The sequence below is a fragment of the Syngnathoides biaculeatus genome, chromosome 9 (genome assembly GCF_019802595.1).
Source record: "Syngnathoides biaculeatus isolate LvHL_M chromosome 9, ASM1980259v1, whole genome shotgun sequence".
NCBI classification, from domain to species: domain Eukaryota; kingdom Metazoa; phylum Chordata; class Actinopteri; order Syngnathiformes; family Syngnathidae; genus Syngnathoides; species Syngnathoides biaculeatus.
Genome location: NC_084648.1, coordinates 9,585,383 through 9,602,885, shown reverse-complemented (window position 1 = coordinate 9,602,885; position 17,503 = coordinate 9,585,383). Strand labels below are relative to the sequence as shown.

The window sequence follows — 17,503 nt, the reverse complement described above, 5'->3', positions numbered from 1 at the left end:
TGCATTATTACTATTAAAACTCCAATATTTAATTTTATTTGTATCCTACAACAATTCATGTAATACAAAAATACACAGCCTGGAGAGTTAAAAAAAAACATCCAAAAAGTTTACTCAATTGTTGACTGAGAGGATTGGTATGATCCTATTTTCCCGTCAACTTTATTGACAGCAATGATATTTTGCCAAACTGACTTTTACTTCGTGATTGAACGATCCCAATATTTACTCGTACAGAAACTTGTATTTATTTTACATTTTTTAAATTCCTGCCAAAACCGGGAATTATAAACAGAAAATCCAGATCATTTAAAATTGTGGGCATTTTTCTCCTCCTTCTGGATAAAAAAAAATAATGAATTTGTATGATATACTCGTATCATATTTTAAACAAGGTTGCTCTTCAAACAAATATCTGCGTCTCCCATGCTTTTGTCGCGGCCACCGTGCAGCGTCACCGGAAACCCATCAGGTGAGTGAATTTCTGCCCCCAAGGGGATTATCGGTGCACTGCATGGATTTCATGGAATCGCCTTCCCCCGCGTACTCGCGAAATCGCCGATTTTGCACCTATCCTCAATTATTGGCAGAAAAACTCACCATCTGTTACTGTGCTCAAGCCAAAGCACAAATAGCTTTGGAGCAATCTTGGTGCCAAAGAACTACGTTGAAGTGGGTTGTGGAGTTTCTTGTAGTGCTTTGCCATCTTCTTGTAGAAGCTGTAGGCAACTATTAACCTCTTTGAGGGGGTGTCAATTAGTCATGTTATAATAAAAGTGATGAATAATGTGATTTGTCAGTACTCGTGCTTAGAAAAATGTGTGTGACTCTGAAGCTTTTTCATGATTAAAACAAAAAATAGTCTTGACAAACCATTCACAGCTTTATTCACAATTTATTGTTTCATTGTAGTGATGAAAAGTAAATCAAAAAGTACCAATCCGTACCAAGTTTAACCTCTGATACCGACGCGTCACATTATTTGCTTAATTTCTGCCTTACAGCGAAGAGATGGATAGTTCTAAAACACAAGAAAAGATATAGTAGCAGGTCTGCATTTGATAAGAATGTGATGACAGTCTCAGACTCCTTTGTTCTTCTGTTGGCTTCCGTTTTGCGCACGGCGTCTTCTCACACATTCATGGACAAGATCAGAAACTGAGAGGGAAGCAAAGAAGAAATTGATTTGAAAACAGTTCACTTCAATGGAAGAACGGACGGACCATGCGGGGCGAAAATCGTTTAGCATTGACCGGTCCGCACTGATAAAAAGGTTGGGCACCACTGAGTTACACTACACAGTGAGCTCTTGTGGGGGGTGAAAATATGGGAGATCATATACAAATAGATTTTTAAAAACATGTATTTTACACCACTTTAAATAAATCAAAACTAATCAAAACAAATGAACGTATTAAGACGCTTAAAAAAATCACTTAGTGCATGTTGTCACTCTCTTGCAGTGGGACACTATCATAAAGATTAATTTGAGGATGGAAAAACAGGAAACTCAAACTTGGGCCATTCACCAAATGAGAGGCAAAGTGTGCTTGCTTCAAGTTTTTTGGCTTTTTTTTTTTTTTTTGTGGATGCTGACTGTAAAACTGAAACACAGAAAAAAAATAGACTTCTCTTGGGCGTTGCATTAAAACACTTACAAGTTTTTTTTTTTTTTAAAAAAACGTTTGCTCAATATTTGTGAATTTAATCTAGTTCACTGCCACCAAACAGCGGTCGTATCTCAAACCGACGCTCACAATTCAAAGCAAGAAATTGGCTGAATGACGACGTGTCACTTTCATGTCGAGGCGCCAAAGTATTATCTCCATCTGAAAATGAGTCTTTATTTATCATGTTTTTTTTAGCTCACCTGCAACATGTTGATTCTAATCCTGCCCTTGCCGTGGTCATCCATGGCCTGGAAAACTCCTGAAGAATGAAACGAAATGATGAAACGTCGCCCGCCGCCCATCCCCCCCGCCGTTTGAGCGCGCTCGCCGCTCCCGGGACGTACTGAACATGTTCTCCAGGCGGACGATGCAGGTGAGATAGTCGTCAAAGTCGATGTCGTACTTCTCGTCGGCGAACCTCAGCCCAAGCAGCTGCAGCAGCTGGTTGTTCAGCTGCATACCTGCAAGACACACCGAGGCATCGCAAGACCGGTACGCGCGAGGATTTTTCCGACTCCTGAAGCACAGGTGTCAAACTCAAGGCCCGGGGGCCAAATCTGGCCCGATGCATGATTTTATGCGGAAGAGTTTAGGTCTTCATTGTGTGTGCCGTGCGGTCTGACCTGCAGCTTTGAGGGCGCTGCGGAGCTCGTAGGAGGACATCTTGCCGGAGCGGTCCGTGTCAAAGGAGAGGAAGAGCATCTGTGGGCGACATGAAGACGGGGTTAACATCCCCCACGATGCACCTAAAAGCGCGGGCGGTGGATCACGTACGATCCACTTCTTCAGCTTCTCCCAGAAGACCTTGAACTCCTGGAACTCCATCTTGCCGGTGTTGTCCACCTGGTTAGCTGAGTCAAAAGAGTCACCGGCGACGCCGACCGTAGATTCCGATTCGCTCACTCACACAATCAAGCAAGCAAGTGATCAATAAGAGAAGGAAGGATACGTCCATCAGGTTCATGATGCTGTGGCACGTGTGGAGGCTCAGGCCCTCGAACTGGATCTCCTTTCCTGAGGAAACAAACGTTCTCATCTATGGGCGATTCCTTGGTCTTCAATTAATCTAACGTCTTTTGGGAATGTGGAGGGGGGAAACCCACGTTGAGAAAATGAAGAAAAACGCACAAACGCCACAAAAAGTGTGGGGGTGGGGGGCGGAACACAGGTTCAAACTGTGAACCTCAGAGCAGCGATGCAGATGTACAAACCACCAGGCAACGATGCCAACGTAGAAATGGCAAATCGTCCACGCAGTGAGCCGTCATTCGCACCACATCCGTTCAAGTGCTTGGTTTGCAAACTTCCATTCGACCCCTTGAGCAATCGTAGGGGAGGTCACAGACGAAGCCAAAGAAAAAGAGCGGGGTGACACGGTTACGTACGGCTGCTGAGGACGCCGTTGAGCAGCTGCTGGAGTTCCCTGACGGAGATGGCGCGGTCCTGCGGGCACAAGTAGAGCACAACAACAAAAATAGGTTGCCCGGGAAGTACAGTGACACCCCCGCTATGTCACCAACTTCTCTTGAGCAATCTTTTCATTTAATATCGAGATTTATAGTTATCATTCTGATGTCACATAGCAAATATCTGCCTGCAAGTGTCAATGCTTTTTCTGTTTGCATGTGTTGCTGCTGTATTTGTGTTAAAGTAGCGCATATATATATATATAGTAGTACATATATATATATTAATTTGTCGTTTTGAAGCCTCTTGTGCCCGTTCTACTATCAGGAAGTGAATAACATGCAGCTGTATGTGCAGTAAATGGCATCCTCCTCCAGCCTCTTGTATTATTCCCATTTAGATGACACATCTGTCAATATTAATACATTTATAAGGTTTATATTCATGCTTAGAATTCATGATTAGTGTGTTGCTAGTATACATTTATTTGATAACTTAACATGAGTGGTATGACATTCTGGATTACAGTATTTCATGAATGTTGTCATTATTTGGTGCATTAGTAATGTATATTTTTAGGGTTTGTATTTATTTTATATGTATATATTTATATTTTTCCTGTTGAATGGAGTACAGGCATCATAGCTATTTTACTTCCCTATTGTATTATAGCGTTATAATCACCTGTTGCCTATTTTTATTTGTTTTTAGTTGTTTATTATCTATATTTAGTGTGACAGTTCCACACTGTGGTTCCGTAAAACGTCTCAAAACAAGTTCTGGCTTCCGGTGGGTTTGGTGAACTTGAAATGACAATTTTACAATAAACGTCAAGCGGATGTGCCAAATACTTTTACTCTTTTTTGTATTCTCAAAGTCTCCCGTTGTTTGACAGTGGAGTGGTTGCTCCTCACCGATCCGGCGAGCTGGTCGAAGAGCCGCCTGAGGCCTTTCTCCTCGTCGGTCTCGTCCTCCGGGGCGCTGGGCGGTGGAGGCTGCGAGGGGGAGAACCAATCAAACGCGGCGTTAGTGGGGGTGGGCGGGACCTAGCGGATGATTGACATCCCGGATGATGCGCTCACCTCTGGCAGGTCCGCGTCCACGTCGCTGCCCATCTCCCTGACCAACAAAAACGCTTGTCAACTTTCAAAACATAATTAGTGTAATTCTAGATAATTTAGATTTAAAACATTGCATTCATTTGGGAGAACATTTTTCCATGCTGCTTATCCACACTACGGTGGCTGGTGCGCTGGAGCCCATCCCAGCTAACTCTGGGCGAGAGGCGGGGTACACCCTGAACTTGTTGCCAGGAAGAAAAAAAATACAATACCCGGAGAAAACCCACACAAGTATGGGGAGAACACGTAAACTCCACACAGGCAAGGCTGGATTCGAAATCAAGTCCTCAGACCTGTGAGGCAGATGTGCTAACCAGATGTTCACCATACGACTTATAAGTTCATTTGTTTAATTAATGGTGTAATTTTACATATACATACAGCATTTTTTTCCCCATCCATCCATTTTCTTTGCCGCTTATCCTCACAAGGGACACTTGGATTAAATTTATGAAATATTTGTAAATTATTACAATTTAATTATTAATAGAATTAAAAGAGAATAATTATTTTTATGTTGCTATCGCTCTCTCTCTCTCTCCTCTCTCTCTCTCTCTCTTTATATATATATATATATATATATATATATAAATATATATATATATATATATATCCATCCATCCATTTTCTTTGCCGCTTATCCTCACGAGGCTCGCGGGGAGTGCTGGAGCCTATCCCAGCTGTCAACGGGCAGGAGGCGGGGTACACCCTGAAATGGTCGCCACTCAATCGCAGGGCACATTGAAGCAAACAGTCGCACTCACAATCACACCTAGGGGCAATTTGGATTGTCCAATTAATGTTGCATGTTTTTGGGATGTGGGAGGAAACCGGAGTGCCAGAGGAAAACCCACACAGGCACGGGGAGAACACGCAAACTCCACAGTGGCCGGGTGAGGATCGAACCCAGGTCCTCAGAACCATGAGGCCAACGTTTTACCATATATATATAATTTATTTCCTTATTGGTATTTTTTATTTTTTGACGGGGGGGGGGGGGGTACTCACAGAGCGGCCACCTTCTTCTCGGAGAAGATGCGCACCAGGAAGTCAGCTTCGCGGTGCGGCTGGAAGGTGGTGGGCACCAGCAGGTAGCGCCCGGGCGGCAGCGAGAAGCGCTCGGACACCTCGCGCAGGTTGATGTAGGTCTTGCTGCGCGCTTTGGACGCGTGCGTGCGGAAGAAATCTTTGCCCTGCTGCTCGGCGTTGTTGGGAGCCTGAACAGCAAAAAAAAAAAAAAAAAAAAAAACTGCAATAACTCCATTCCATATACATTTTGGAAAAACAAGTATTTGGACGCGACTCTTAAAGGGGAGGGGCCAAAGTAGTTTTCCAATGTTTTATTTTGATTAATCACAAAAGATAATCAATTTGCTTTTAGGGGAGGACTGATGAGACAGTTGAGAACCTGAAATTTCAAGAATTTGGACAATTCAAAGTTAAACAAGCTCCACGGATAATTAATTGATCATTAAAATAGCTGTCAATTAATTTCATAAGTGATTAGTTGTGAAGTAATAAATTATTATCTATTCTTAACACAACCACATTATTTCACTTGTTTATTTTTCCTTCCAAAAACATTTCTTTTTCAATTGAGCTGAACAATTCTATTTTTTGAAATGAGCTTCTGTAACTTTGGTCTCAGTTTTTTTTTTAATCACAACAACCGAGCACGTCAACAGGGGTGTGTAGACTTATTCTACTCATCGTACTTGTTTATTGCAGAATGTCTCATAGCCCATAAGCAAGTTTCCTTTGACCTTGTTATGTTTGTCGAGGCTGAATGAATCAATAAAGTTGTCGTAATTGAAAGATTTGAATGTCGGGGAGACAGGTTTGGCGCAGTCCGCGTGGGACCAGCTCAGACCTCGTAGACGGAGAATCCGATGGTCTGGAGGTCCATGCCTTCCTTCCTGAGCTGCCGTCGGTTTTTCTGCATGAGAGCGATGACCACGCTACACACGTTATCCTCGTCGTCGGCGTCCGCCAGCTCCAGCTTGAACTGCGGGTTGGTCCAGAAGGTGTCTGTCAAAAAAAACGAAAAAAAAAACATTTTGTCCCTGGAATAAGTGACGCCTCTGCCAGATCTGCTTGACATTTAGAAAAGGTTCAAACTGTCTTATGTTAAATAACATTTTTAGTACAAAGGACAGCAATTCACTTGGTAAGATTGTGTTTTTGCAGTGAGTTGCTGTAACATTATGCGTAGCTTGTTTCAAGAAAACAAAAAACTTCTATTTATCCTGGGGTGTACATTGCAGAGCAGCCCTACAGTAGACGAAAACCATGAAGTAGCGATCCAGTATATGCGTACATATGGCCTCATGCATACACTTTATCACCAACAACCAATACAGTGCATGGATATGAAGTGCAGGGACCATTTTTATGCACTTGGGGTCAAAATCCACACATTCCACGCTAGAGGGACTATGATTTTGAAAGTTCGGAAGTCTTTAAAAGGCTCTTTTGAACGGCGAGGAAGAGAAAGTATGAGTACACGGTGTCGTCTATTTCCTCGCATTGGCCACAGTGGTTTACAGTAACAGCATCAGTTGAGAATACCAGGAGGTTTGCTCAGAATGCGCGATTAAAAGAGCACCATCTTCTGTTTCTGTCCTCTCTATCCTAACCACCTGTAGTGCATTACAACTACCAACCACTAAGTAATTAGCAGTGCTATGGTATACTCAATTGGCAAACAATTTATGCTCGACAAGAGAGATGCAGTTGAGTAATTAGTCAACCGCAAAACAATATATTGAAGAATGACTGTAGTTAAATTAGGCGGCACGGTGGAGCAACTGGTTGGTGCGTTGGCCTCACAGTTCTGAGGACCAGGGTTCAAATCCCGGCCTCGCCTGTGTCGAGGCTGCATGTTCTCCCCGTGCCTGCGTGGGTTTCCTCCGGGCACTGCAGTTTCCTCCCACATCCCGAAAACATGCAACATTAATTGGACAGTCTAAATTGCCCCTAGGTGTGATTGCGAGTGCAGCTGTTTGTCTCGATGTGCCCTGCGATTGGCTGGCGACCAGTTCAGGGTGTAACCCCGCCTCCTCCATTGTGTACCAAAATAAATGTTTCAAAACAAATCGCCATCACCTATAAAATTCCTGCACCCGCCGGCGGTGGAGCCGCGGATCCACTGGCCCTCGAACAGTTGCGTCTCCCAGTGGCGTTTGGTGTGGTCCGTGAGCGAGTCGGGCGTCATGTTGCAGATCTCCACCTTGTCAAAGTTGGCCTTGAAGTCCTCAAACGTCATCCTGACGTCACACACGGGCACACAAAGTATTTGCAGTCTCAATAACGTTTCTTAATAACGACCCAACACCGGTTTAAACGTGTCTTTCTTACAAAGATTTTGACACTTGCTAAACTACGCAAAGGAAAATAATGACACTAAACACGCCATAACCGCACAAATAATGTGTCATTATTATCCAAGCTGCTTATCCTCACAAGGGTGGATTACACCCTGAACTGGTCGCCGGTCAGTCGCAGGGCAGCTATCGACACTATGACTGAACGGGAATCGATCCCACGCTCCCCAAACCAAAGGTAGGCGTGTGTACCACTACACCATCAGTGACTCCAAATAATGCGTTGAAAAATTAAATCAAATTCAATTAAATTAAATTTAAAATTAATTGCATTATTCAATGGAAAATATCAAAAATGCATGCAAAAATAAATAATATAAATTGTGGAAAAAACTAATTGGAAAAGATAATTGGGCAAATAGTGTTTAAATACAAATAATATGACAACAATGCATAGTGAGTATATTGGTAGAAGGATGCTGAGGATGGAGCTCCCAGGCAAAAGAGCGAGAGGAAGACCAAAGAGAAGGTTTATGGATGTGGTGAGGGAAGACATGAGGGCAGTTGGGGTTAGAGAGGAAGATGCAGGAGATAGGCTAAGATGGCAAAAGATGACACGCTGTGGCGACCCCTAGCGGGACAAGCCGAAAGGAAAAGAAGAAGAAGATGACAACAATGCATATTATTGACTAAGAAAAATAGAACAATATGAGTTACTATCAAAATAAAATGTGAATAAAATAACAACGTAATAACTGGTTGAAAAAAAATTGAAAATAATCGTGAAATAAAAAGAATACAAATCCAAACAAATAAAAATAAAACAACTATAGAATATCAATACAAATGTGAACCGCACAAAAGTATGTTAAACTTAAGCCGCTATTAGAAAAAAGACAGTAATACACATTAATTTAAAATGACAGCAAAATGAAACACAAATAAATGTCTTACAGTTTTAAAAATAAGCACACAAATAATGCCTGGTGAAATGCATGTCGACATTAAATCGCCTTCATCTTCCAATCACGCATTTCATTTGTTAGTGTAGTTCCCTTCGAATACTTTCATACGGGAAAAAGTCCGAAAGACTCACCAAAATTCTCCGTCTTCTGCAGAGTGCTGCAGAATGCGACTTTTCTCCTCTCGGTCCACATAGTCCCACTCTTTGGAACTTGGGAAAAATACAAACCAAAGATTCTTATTGATTGTGCTTACTGGGAACAATACCCGATGAAGGAAGGAAGGAAGAAAACCCACGAAAACGCGGGGAGAACAAGAACAACACCGAGATTCACACCCCGAGCTCAAACGCGTGACCTACCGGTCACTCCACGGTCCGTTCCACTCCACCTGACCCCAAGGGTTCCTCACCCGGACGAGTTTGACCTTTTGACCTCTGTAATTGACCTGAAACAAGAGTGGAGCGGAATACATCTCTACCCACACAGCAAATGGTAAACAGCTGGCGGCGCTCTCACCTCCTGCAGGCCCGTGATGGAGTAAGCGTGACCTTTGACCAGGCCGGTGCTGGTCTTGGCTTCCGACTCTGCCGAGCTGCTGATCTGCATTCGAAAAACAAACAACGCAAAAATGTATTATATGATACCAAGAAAAATCTATTTTACACTATTCCCACATTATTCACGCCTTGCTCGGTATCGCAAAAAAGGACTACAGTTGCCTACTGATACCACAAGAGGACGCCAAAGCAAAACTTCAGCCTTAAATCCATCCATCCATTAGCTACTGCTTATCCGGCGGGTAGGGTCGCGGGGGAAGTAGCTTCAGCAGGGATACCCAGACTTCCCTTTCCCCAGCCACTTTTTCCAGCTCTTCCGGAGGGATCCCGAGGCATTCCCAAGCCATACCAGACATAGTCTCTCCAGCGTGTCCTGGGTCATCCTCGGGGTCTCTATTCGTTGGGACATGCCCGGAACACCTCACCAGGGAGGCGTCCAGGAGGCATCCGAATCAGATCCCCCAGCCACCTCATCTGGCTCCTCTGAACGTGGAGGAGCAGCGGTTCGACACTGACCCCCTCCCGGATGACCGAGCTTCTCACCCTATATCTAAGGGAGAACTCGGACACCCTGCGGAGGAAACTCATTTCGGCAGCTTTGTATCCGGGATCTTGTTCTTTCGGTCACGACCCACGGCTCGTGCCCACAGGTGAGGGTAGGAACGCAGATCGACTGATAAATTGAGAGCTTCGCCTTCCGACTTAGCTCCCTCTTCACCACAACAGAGCGATCCAAAGTCCGCATCACTGCAGACGCTGCACCGATCCGTCTGTCGATCTCCCAGTCCATTCTTTCCTCACCCGCCAACAAGACCCCAAGATATTTGAACTCCTTTAGCCTTAAATTCTTAGCAAGTTATGCTAGCTAACATTAGGTAATGGATAGATTTACAGATGCACTTTTGCTTAATAACACAATAATTTGACTTAATAATAATAACAATTTCTGTCTGCCCCATGCTCCTTATGAGTGTATTAATTTCATTTTTAGCATAGTTGTTTGTCAACGACTGAAAGTGCACCGAAGACCGTGGCCCCCCCTGGTTACCCTTGCCCAGATGCCCCCACATTGCACTAACTTTAATTGCTCGTTTATTTCACTACACTTAAGCGTCGACGTATCTGAAGCTCACTTGTAACTCAAATTTCGTCTTGCGACACATAGCAAAAAAATAAAATAAACTCCCGAAACAACGGCGCGCGACTCGAAAACCAGTGTTTGCTTACGTCGATGGAGCATCCCATCATGGATCCCCGTTCCAGGGCCTTCTTCATGATGAGAAAGAGGCGCTCGTTGGATTTCTTGGTGTCGTACATCTCGCCCACGCCTCCCGTGAAGTCCTCCATGGCTTCCATGGTGCTTCCGCCCTTCAGAGACTCGTAGCTGCCGTGGAGCCTGGAGATCACCGTAGTATACGTATACAGTATTTGTTGGGAATCACTCACTCCTTCCATACTCCATAGTCACAGATTTTCTTGTGGATTTTTTTCCTTTATTTTAATGTGTGTGTATGCAAAAAATTGGTTGAATTTAAAAAAAAAAATCACAAAATAAAAACAATACAAATGCAAACAAAGAAAAATAGAACAACTATACAATATTAATAGAAATGTGAACCACACAAAAGTATGTTAAAATTAAGCTAATATAAAAAAAAAGACAATAATAAACATTAAATTAAAATGATAGCAAAATGAAATACAAATGTGTTTTGTCAGACGGGTGTAATGTCTTATATTCGATGTACTATGATGCCATTGTTTACTTTTTTTGTATTATTTTGCATTTGTACACTTTGTTTTCGTTGTAATGTAATCACAGGTGTCAAACCTGTGGCCCGGGTGCCAGATGTGGTCCGCCACATCATTTTACGTGGTCCGCTAAAGCAAATCATGTATATTTTATACGCCATATTTCTTTCTGAAATCTGTTCCAAAATTTCAACATGTTTTCACTTTTAATCATGTTGAAAAATTGCAAGAATTTTTTTGTTATCAAACCATTTTTTAAGAATGAAATGAGCAATCGTTAATATTTAAGCATTTCCTTGACATGTTCACCATCGTTTTTGTCCTGGTGTGTTTTGGTTTATTTAGTTTTTTCACCTTTTGCCATTTTCCATGTCTTGTGTGTTTTTTGTTTTTTGTGTCCACCTGTTCTTGTCAACCTCCTGCTTTTTGTTGACCAATCAGCTCCCTTCAGCCACTGGTGTCTTTTGTTTCCGAATTTTTGGCCTTCCTCGTGTTCTTCAATACCCCCACCTTGACAGTTTTTGGTGAATACTGTATGTAATATGGGATTAAAATACATTTATATGGTTGCAGAGTCATAACGGCTCTCTAAGGGGAACCATAACTATCGAGTGGCCCACGTCAAGGATGAGTTTCACACCCCTACTTTACATCCCTTGTAGAATTGAGAAAATCATCAAAACTGAGCTTTCGCAAAAGATGATACCGCCTTAGTCGAATGATTTTAATCATGTAGCATATGTTCAAAAAAGTCCTATTTGCAGGGTAGCGAGCGTGGCGGTTACTTGGCGTAGGCTTTCTCCAGCAGGGCGCTCCAGAACTCATTGTTGGAGGCCGAGTGAAGCAGGATGAGCTGACCCCGCACCGACGGCAAACGGTCGTCCACCACCACGTCCAGCCACTCGTTGTGCTTCCAAAACTGTCACGGACACACGTGGGCGCAAGTTAGAAAGAAGGCTCAAATCTTAACCTGGAGAATTTGAAGCAAGTCCCAAGTCACTGCGGCAAAAAACAAGCTAGCCAGGTGGAGTTCCCACTAAGTCAAGTCCGACATTCTTGTTTTGTCACTGCACACAGACTCCCAAAAAGTTACGTTTCAGGGTGGAACAAAAATACTCTATAACCTTTACTGGTGAACATCCTGTGACCTGTAAAAATTTGCATGCACGTGTCCAGTGGCTCTATGTTTCAATAGTATTTTTGCCCAACAAAGCCCTGGCTGGCAAAATTCAAAAGCAAAAATGCCTTGGTTAAATTATAACTGTCATTTAAACACCCATCTTTATTATGCTATCCACATTTGAATTATATGTGACGAAAGGCTGCCGTACAGTAAGCAACATGGCAGAACCCGAGAGAACTGTAGTCCGGTGTACAGTATTTGGTTTGGCAACCGTTTTGGCGGCAGATCAGGCTGATGTTGCTTTTCCCCCAATTTACGAGTTGAATTGCCGCAGGACGGCATACAGCAGAACACAGGTGAGGTGTGCTGTAGGTTTGACAGAAGAATTTAAGGTGGAGGAGGGACTGCATCAGGGATCAGCTCTGAGCCCCTTCCTGTTTGCAGTGGTAATGGATAGGCTGACAGATGAGGTTAGACTGGAATCCCCCTTGGACCATGATGTTCGCAGATGATATTGTGATATGCAGTGAACGCAGGGAGCATGCAGAGGAACAATTAGAAAGATGGAGACATGCACTGGAAGGGAGAGGAATGAAGATTAGCCGAAGTAAAACAAAATATATGTGCGTGAATGTGAGGGCCGGAGGAGGAAGAGTGAAGCTCCAGGGAGAAGAGATGGCGAGGGTGGACAACTTTAAATACTTGGGGTCAACAATACAGAGCAATGGAGAGTGTGGTAAGGAAGTGAAGAAACGGGTCCAGGCGGGGTGGAACAATTGGTGGAAGGTGTCTGGTGTTCTATGTGACAGAAGAGTCTCTACTAGGATGAAGGATAAAGTTTATAAAACAGTGGCGAGGGCGGCCATGATGTACGGATTAGAGACGGTGGCCCTGAAGAAACAACAGGAAGCAAAACTGGAGTTGGCAGAAATGGAGATGTTGAGGTTCTCGCTTGAAGTGAGCAGGTTGGCTAGGATTAGAAATGAGCTGATTAGAGGGACAGCCAAAGTTGGAGGTTTTGGAGACAAATTTAGAGAGACCAGAACTCGATGGTTTAAACACATCCAGAGGGGAGAGAGTGAGGATATTGGTAGAAGGATGCTGAGGATGGAGCTGCCAAGCAAAAGAGCGAGAGGAAGACCGAAGAAAACCTTGATGGATGTTGCGAGGGAGGACATGAGGACAGTTGGGTGTCAGAGAGGAGGATGGATGAGATAGGCTTAGATGGATGCTGTGGCGACCCCTAACGGGACGAGCCGAAAGCGCTGGGCGGCGCTGCAACCATTTGTTGGACGTCGCATTAGCAATGAAAATGGAATTATTTAACAATGCGGATTTGTGGAAAATGTGTGTGTGTGTGTCCGGGGTGGAATGTGAACAACAGTAGCATGTCTCGTGAATATTTCCAACACGTTGAAGTTGTAACAACTCAAATCAGTAAAATGAGCTCACCGTGATGACTGCAAACTCAAGAGTTAACTGTCAAAGAGTGAATGATCTCATCCCGGCCGAGAGAGCTCACATACCGACAAACGAAGAAGCCACAGCCCGGTCCCATCGATCAAGATCGCACCTGTAATGGAATGCCTAGTATCCTGCTCATCGAGTACAACTGCTCACAAGTATTTCTACCAAAAGGGGTTCTGTCCGACAAAGCAAATCAACCCTTCGCACAGGGCGCAGACCGAGGATGGCGTATAGGAGGATGTGGAAGTCCCTGTGTGGATCTGGGATGTACGGAAGTGAAACAAGTGAGACCACATGTGAAGTCTTCTACTGGATTCCGCACAGAACTTAACGCTGACTCGAGGCAAGCCATTTGATCTCGGACCTACGGTGCACTTCCTGTGCAGTCAACAGCCAATCCGATGCCGGGGCGTACCTGGAAGTGGAAGATACCGGCGTAGCGGTGGTCAAAGTCCTGGTCGTGGGGGACTACCCGGGCCAAGGCGTCCTTCTTCAGGGTCAAGGACGCGATGGCCGCCAGGAGCCAGCAGTCGCCTGTGGAGAAAATGCACAGGTGCATTGTGGGTCATGCTGGCACAAAGGAGATGCTGCTGCTGCCATAGGTGGGAAAGAACTTGATCCAAGCACAGTGCTGTCTTGGAGTTATAGTAATTCACAAACAAAAATGAGGTGAAGTTCACGTTTTCACCTTTTTTGTGAACAAGTGCATGAGAAAATAGCTGAACAGTTTAAGGACAATGTTCCTCAACGTTCAATTGCAAGGAATTTAGGGATTTCATCACCTATGGTCCATAATACCATCAAAAGGTTTAGAGAATCTGAAGAAATCACTGCATGTAACTGGTACGGTCCGACGAGTTCACGTTTCAAATTGTTTTTGGAAATTGTGGACGTTGTGTCCTCTGGGCCAAAGAGGAAAAGAATTTACGTACCTGTGAAGTAACCACGAATGCTGAAAGGTACACACAGGTTTCGGAGAAACATACGCTGCCATCCAAGCAAAGTCATTTTTTTTTGCAATGAAGTAGATTTTCCAGTAATGACTATAATGCTTTTACTATTTACATTTGAAAACAGATATCGGTATGTTTTTCTTTGTCAAAATGGGCTGGTTACTTTTTTAATCAAGCGACGACACGGTGTACAGGAGTCTTAGAGAGGTCAGGTCAACTGTGGTGGAGCTCTTGGTTGATTGATTGAGGTTTTGGGGTCTTGCAGATATACAAAAACAGGACTGTGCACCAGGAAGCATGACGTATAAACTCGAAGGTAGTAGAAAGTATGGAATCGAGTGCTTGTAGTTTTACACATGGACCGGTACCTTTGTACAGCAAGAGTACTTTTATCACCTCTGGTCATTACGTACCGAGTTGTCCCTGGCAGATGTCGGTCCGGTTGGCGTCGCCCACAATAAACTTTGGGTTGGCGCACAGTTCCTGAGCAGACAAAGTAGGTGTGGGTGAGGTTTTGCGTGGTGATGGGAGGGGTGGGGGGGGGGTCAAGGGTGGGTTATTGAGAGTAAAGAGAAGGCGACAAAGAATGAGGAGAATGAGGAGAATGAAAAGAAGAGACGAGAACAGGTTCAGTGATGTGTCAGCTGGCAGGTGTGTTCACATTCCAAGCTTCTCAATCAAAAAACGCACACACACACTAGAAATTTCTTAGTGGGGCGTGTGTGTGTCTGTGTGTAGTAACTTCCCGGTGGCAGTACACGCCCCTTAGCCAATCACAACACTGAAAAGAAGCAACACACTTTTCCTGCGAGGCGGCGTTGTCGAACGCACATTGTGCTTCATTCAAGCACATCGCGCAAACAAATACAGGATGGAAATATCCGACCATCCATCTATTTTCTTTGCCGCATATCCTCACGAGGGTCGCGGTGAGTGCTGGACCCTATCCCAGCTGTCAATGGGCAGGGGGCGGGGGGCCAATCGCAGGGCACATAGAGACAAACAGACGCCCTCACAATCACACCTAAGGGCAATTTAGAGTGTCCAATTAATGTTGCGTGTTTTTGGGATGTGGGGGGAAACCGGAGTGCCCGGAGAAAACCCATGCAGGCACGGGGAGAACATGCAAACTCCAGACAGGGGATTGAACCCGGGACCTCAGAACTGTGAGACCAACGCTCACCTCCGCCTGAATGGAAATATTCCATACAACAAAAATACAACATTTATCTTTGGTATGCTTTGTGACAAAAATCAAATCGTTTTGTCTTTGGTTTTCACGTGACTTAAATTGCACGCGCTTGTGCAAAACTCGTATCTTTGATGTGTCATGTGACACATGACACACACACATGCACAAAGTTGTCCTTGAAGTGTGCTCAGACATGCAATGCAAACACGACCAACAGTTGTCTTTGCTGCATCATGTGACCTACCGAAACTCACACAAACGCGCATGTGACGGACAAACCGAAAGGTTGCGTCTCTGATCCCATGCAACACAGACACACATGCGATAGCTGTGTCTTTCATGTGTTGCATTATCACATAATGTACACACATCTCATATCTCACTGCAAAACCGATCAATCAAGACAACTTTGTGCAACAACGACAGCATGCAAGTACACACAAACGTCCATGTTGTGTCTTTGATGTCAGGTGACATCCCTGCATCACCTTTGACACCATGTCCCACCCCCCTCTCCCCCGTGACGGAAAAGCACGACATACCGGGGGCCTCTTCCACTCCATCTTGACGGGAATTGCTTGGCTGAAGAAGAGCGACGAGTCTTCCGCGCGGAAGTCGGGGTCCTCGAACAGGACGCGCCTCTGCAAGCACTCCTGACGCAGCTGCTCGAAGGAGCGGCCGTCCATCTGCGTGTCGACGGCGCCGCGGCCGCCGCGGCCCCCCGCCAGGGTGGACTGGAGGGGCATGGTGCTTGCGGGAAGACGACTCGGAGGAGAAGTGAGGAGCGGCGCCGCGGCGTCGTCTACGGGTCACCTCCTCCACGCCCTCTTCGCAAACAGGTTTGTCCTCCCGGGCCTCGCCCCGCCACATTCTGCACTCTGGAATGATGGCCAAAGTGCAGCAAAATGCACACCGAACAGCACTTGCTTACCAGTAATTAATAATTATGGCTAGTTCCTGTCATCATCATGATGTCATCAATCCACTTTTAAAAACATGGAGTACAGTTTAGCTATAAAACATTCATTGGCAAGACGCCGCAGCCCCTTCTCCACTCGCTGCTCACCGTGCATACCACCACCTGCAACTTCCATTCCTGTAGGTTAATTTGAACCTTTTTGTCCCCGCAGGTATACCCTGAAGCGGTCGCCAGCCACTCACAGAACACATATAAACAATAAAAGCATGCACTCACATTCACACCTACGGGCAATTTAGGCTTCAATCAACCCACCACACAGGTCTTGGGATGTACGTGGAAAACGCATGACATTACCCAGAGAAAACCCGCATAGGCACGGGGGAGAACTTGCAAACTCCACACAGGCGGGGCCGGGATTTGAACCGCAGTCCTCAGAATTGTGAAACAGATGTGCTATCCATTGTCTACCATTCCACAGTAATAACCGCAATAGCACACACACACAGAAGGCAAATAGCGGGTAATTACTGTAAATGTATTTGCTTTTATTTTACTGTCTGCTCTCAACTGCCTCACCCGCTTCACCTCGTTTGCTTTGGACTCTGCGCTCCACTATTTGACCTGAGTCAGTCCATCTCTGAGCTCTACAGGGTTTGTATTCCCTAAGCATTTCTTTCATGTATTCAGGACCGAAATCATTCAGTGATTTATAGACCAATAGCAGAACTTTAAAATCTATTCTAAAGCTGGTTGGAAGCCAGTGCAAGGACTTTAGGATTGGAGGTATATGCTCTGACCGCTTTTGTTTTGGTCAGAACGCAAGCTGCAGCTGTTTAATACTCTTTTTGGGGGGAGTCCAGTCAGAAGACCATTACAGTCTACTTGAGATAAAAGCATGCATGAGCTTTTCCTGGTCTGCTTGACACAAACAAGACTTCACTCTAGATATATTTTTCAGATGGTAGAAGACAGTTTTTGTGATTGTAAAGATAGAGTCTAGGTGTTTACTAACAGGAATTTTCATTTCTTTATTGCCATTGAGTTTTGTTGT

General features: G+C 44.6%; 1 protein-coding gene across 1 annotated transcript; it reads right to left on the bottom strand.

The window, feature by feature from the left end:
- Nucleotides 1-880: 880 nt before the first annotated feature.
- capn9 (calpain 9) lies at nucleotides 881-16,377 on the bottom strand. Its single transcript, XM_061829594.1, has 20 exons — nucleotides 16,073-16,377; nucleotides 14,752-14,821; nucleotides 13,801-13,919; nucleotides 11,581-11,714; nucleotides 10,271-10,439; nucleotides 9,003-9,086; nucleotides 8,846-8,931; nucleotides 8,618-8,695; nucleotides 7,304-7,464; nucleotides 6,069-6,226; nucleotides 5,207-5,415; nucleotides 4,160-4,196; nucleotides 3,992-4,072; nucleotides 3,056-3,113; nucleotides 2,620-2,684; nucleotides 2,445-2,513; nucleotides 2,294-2,372; nucleotides 2,015-2,131; nucleotides 1,871-1,929; nucleotides 881-1,158 (listed from the first exon to the last, which is right to left on the bottom strand). Exons 1-20 carry the CDS (start codon nucleotides 16,274-16,276, stop codon nucleotides 1,132-1,134), a joined length of 2,064 nt encoding a protein of 687 aa, XP_061685578.1. The 5' UTR covers nucleotides 16,277-16,377; the 3' UTR covers nucleotides 881-1,131.
- Nucleotides 16,378-17,503: the final 1,126 nt, after the last annotated feature.

Excerpts from the sequence above, each read along its gene's own strand:
- capn9 (XM_061829594.1), bottom strand. The coding sequence starts at position 16,276 with ATGCCCCTCCAGTCCACCCTGGCGGGGGGCCGCGGCGGCCGCGGCGCC. Across the intron at positions 11,715-13,800 it reads CCGGTATCTTCCACTTCCAG|TTTTGGAAGCACAACGAGTG; the intron begins GTACGCCCCGGC and ends TGTCCGTGACAG. Across the intron at positions 7,465-8,617 it reads GCAGAAGACGGAGAATTTTG|GATGACGTTTGAGGACTTCA; the intron begins GTGAGTCTTTCG and ends GTGTGACGTCAG.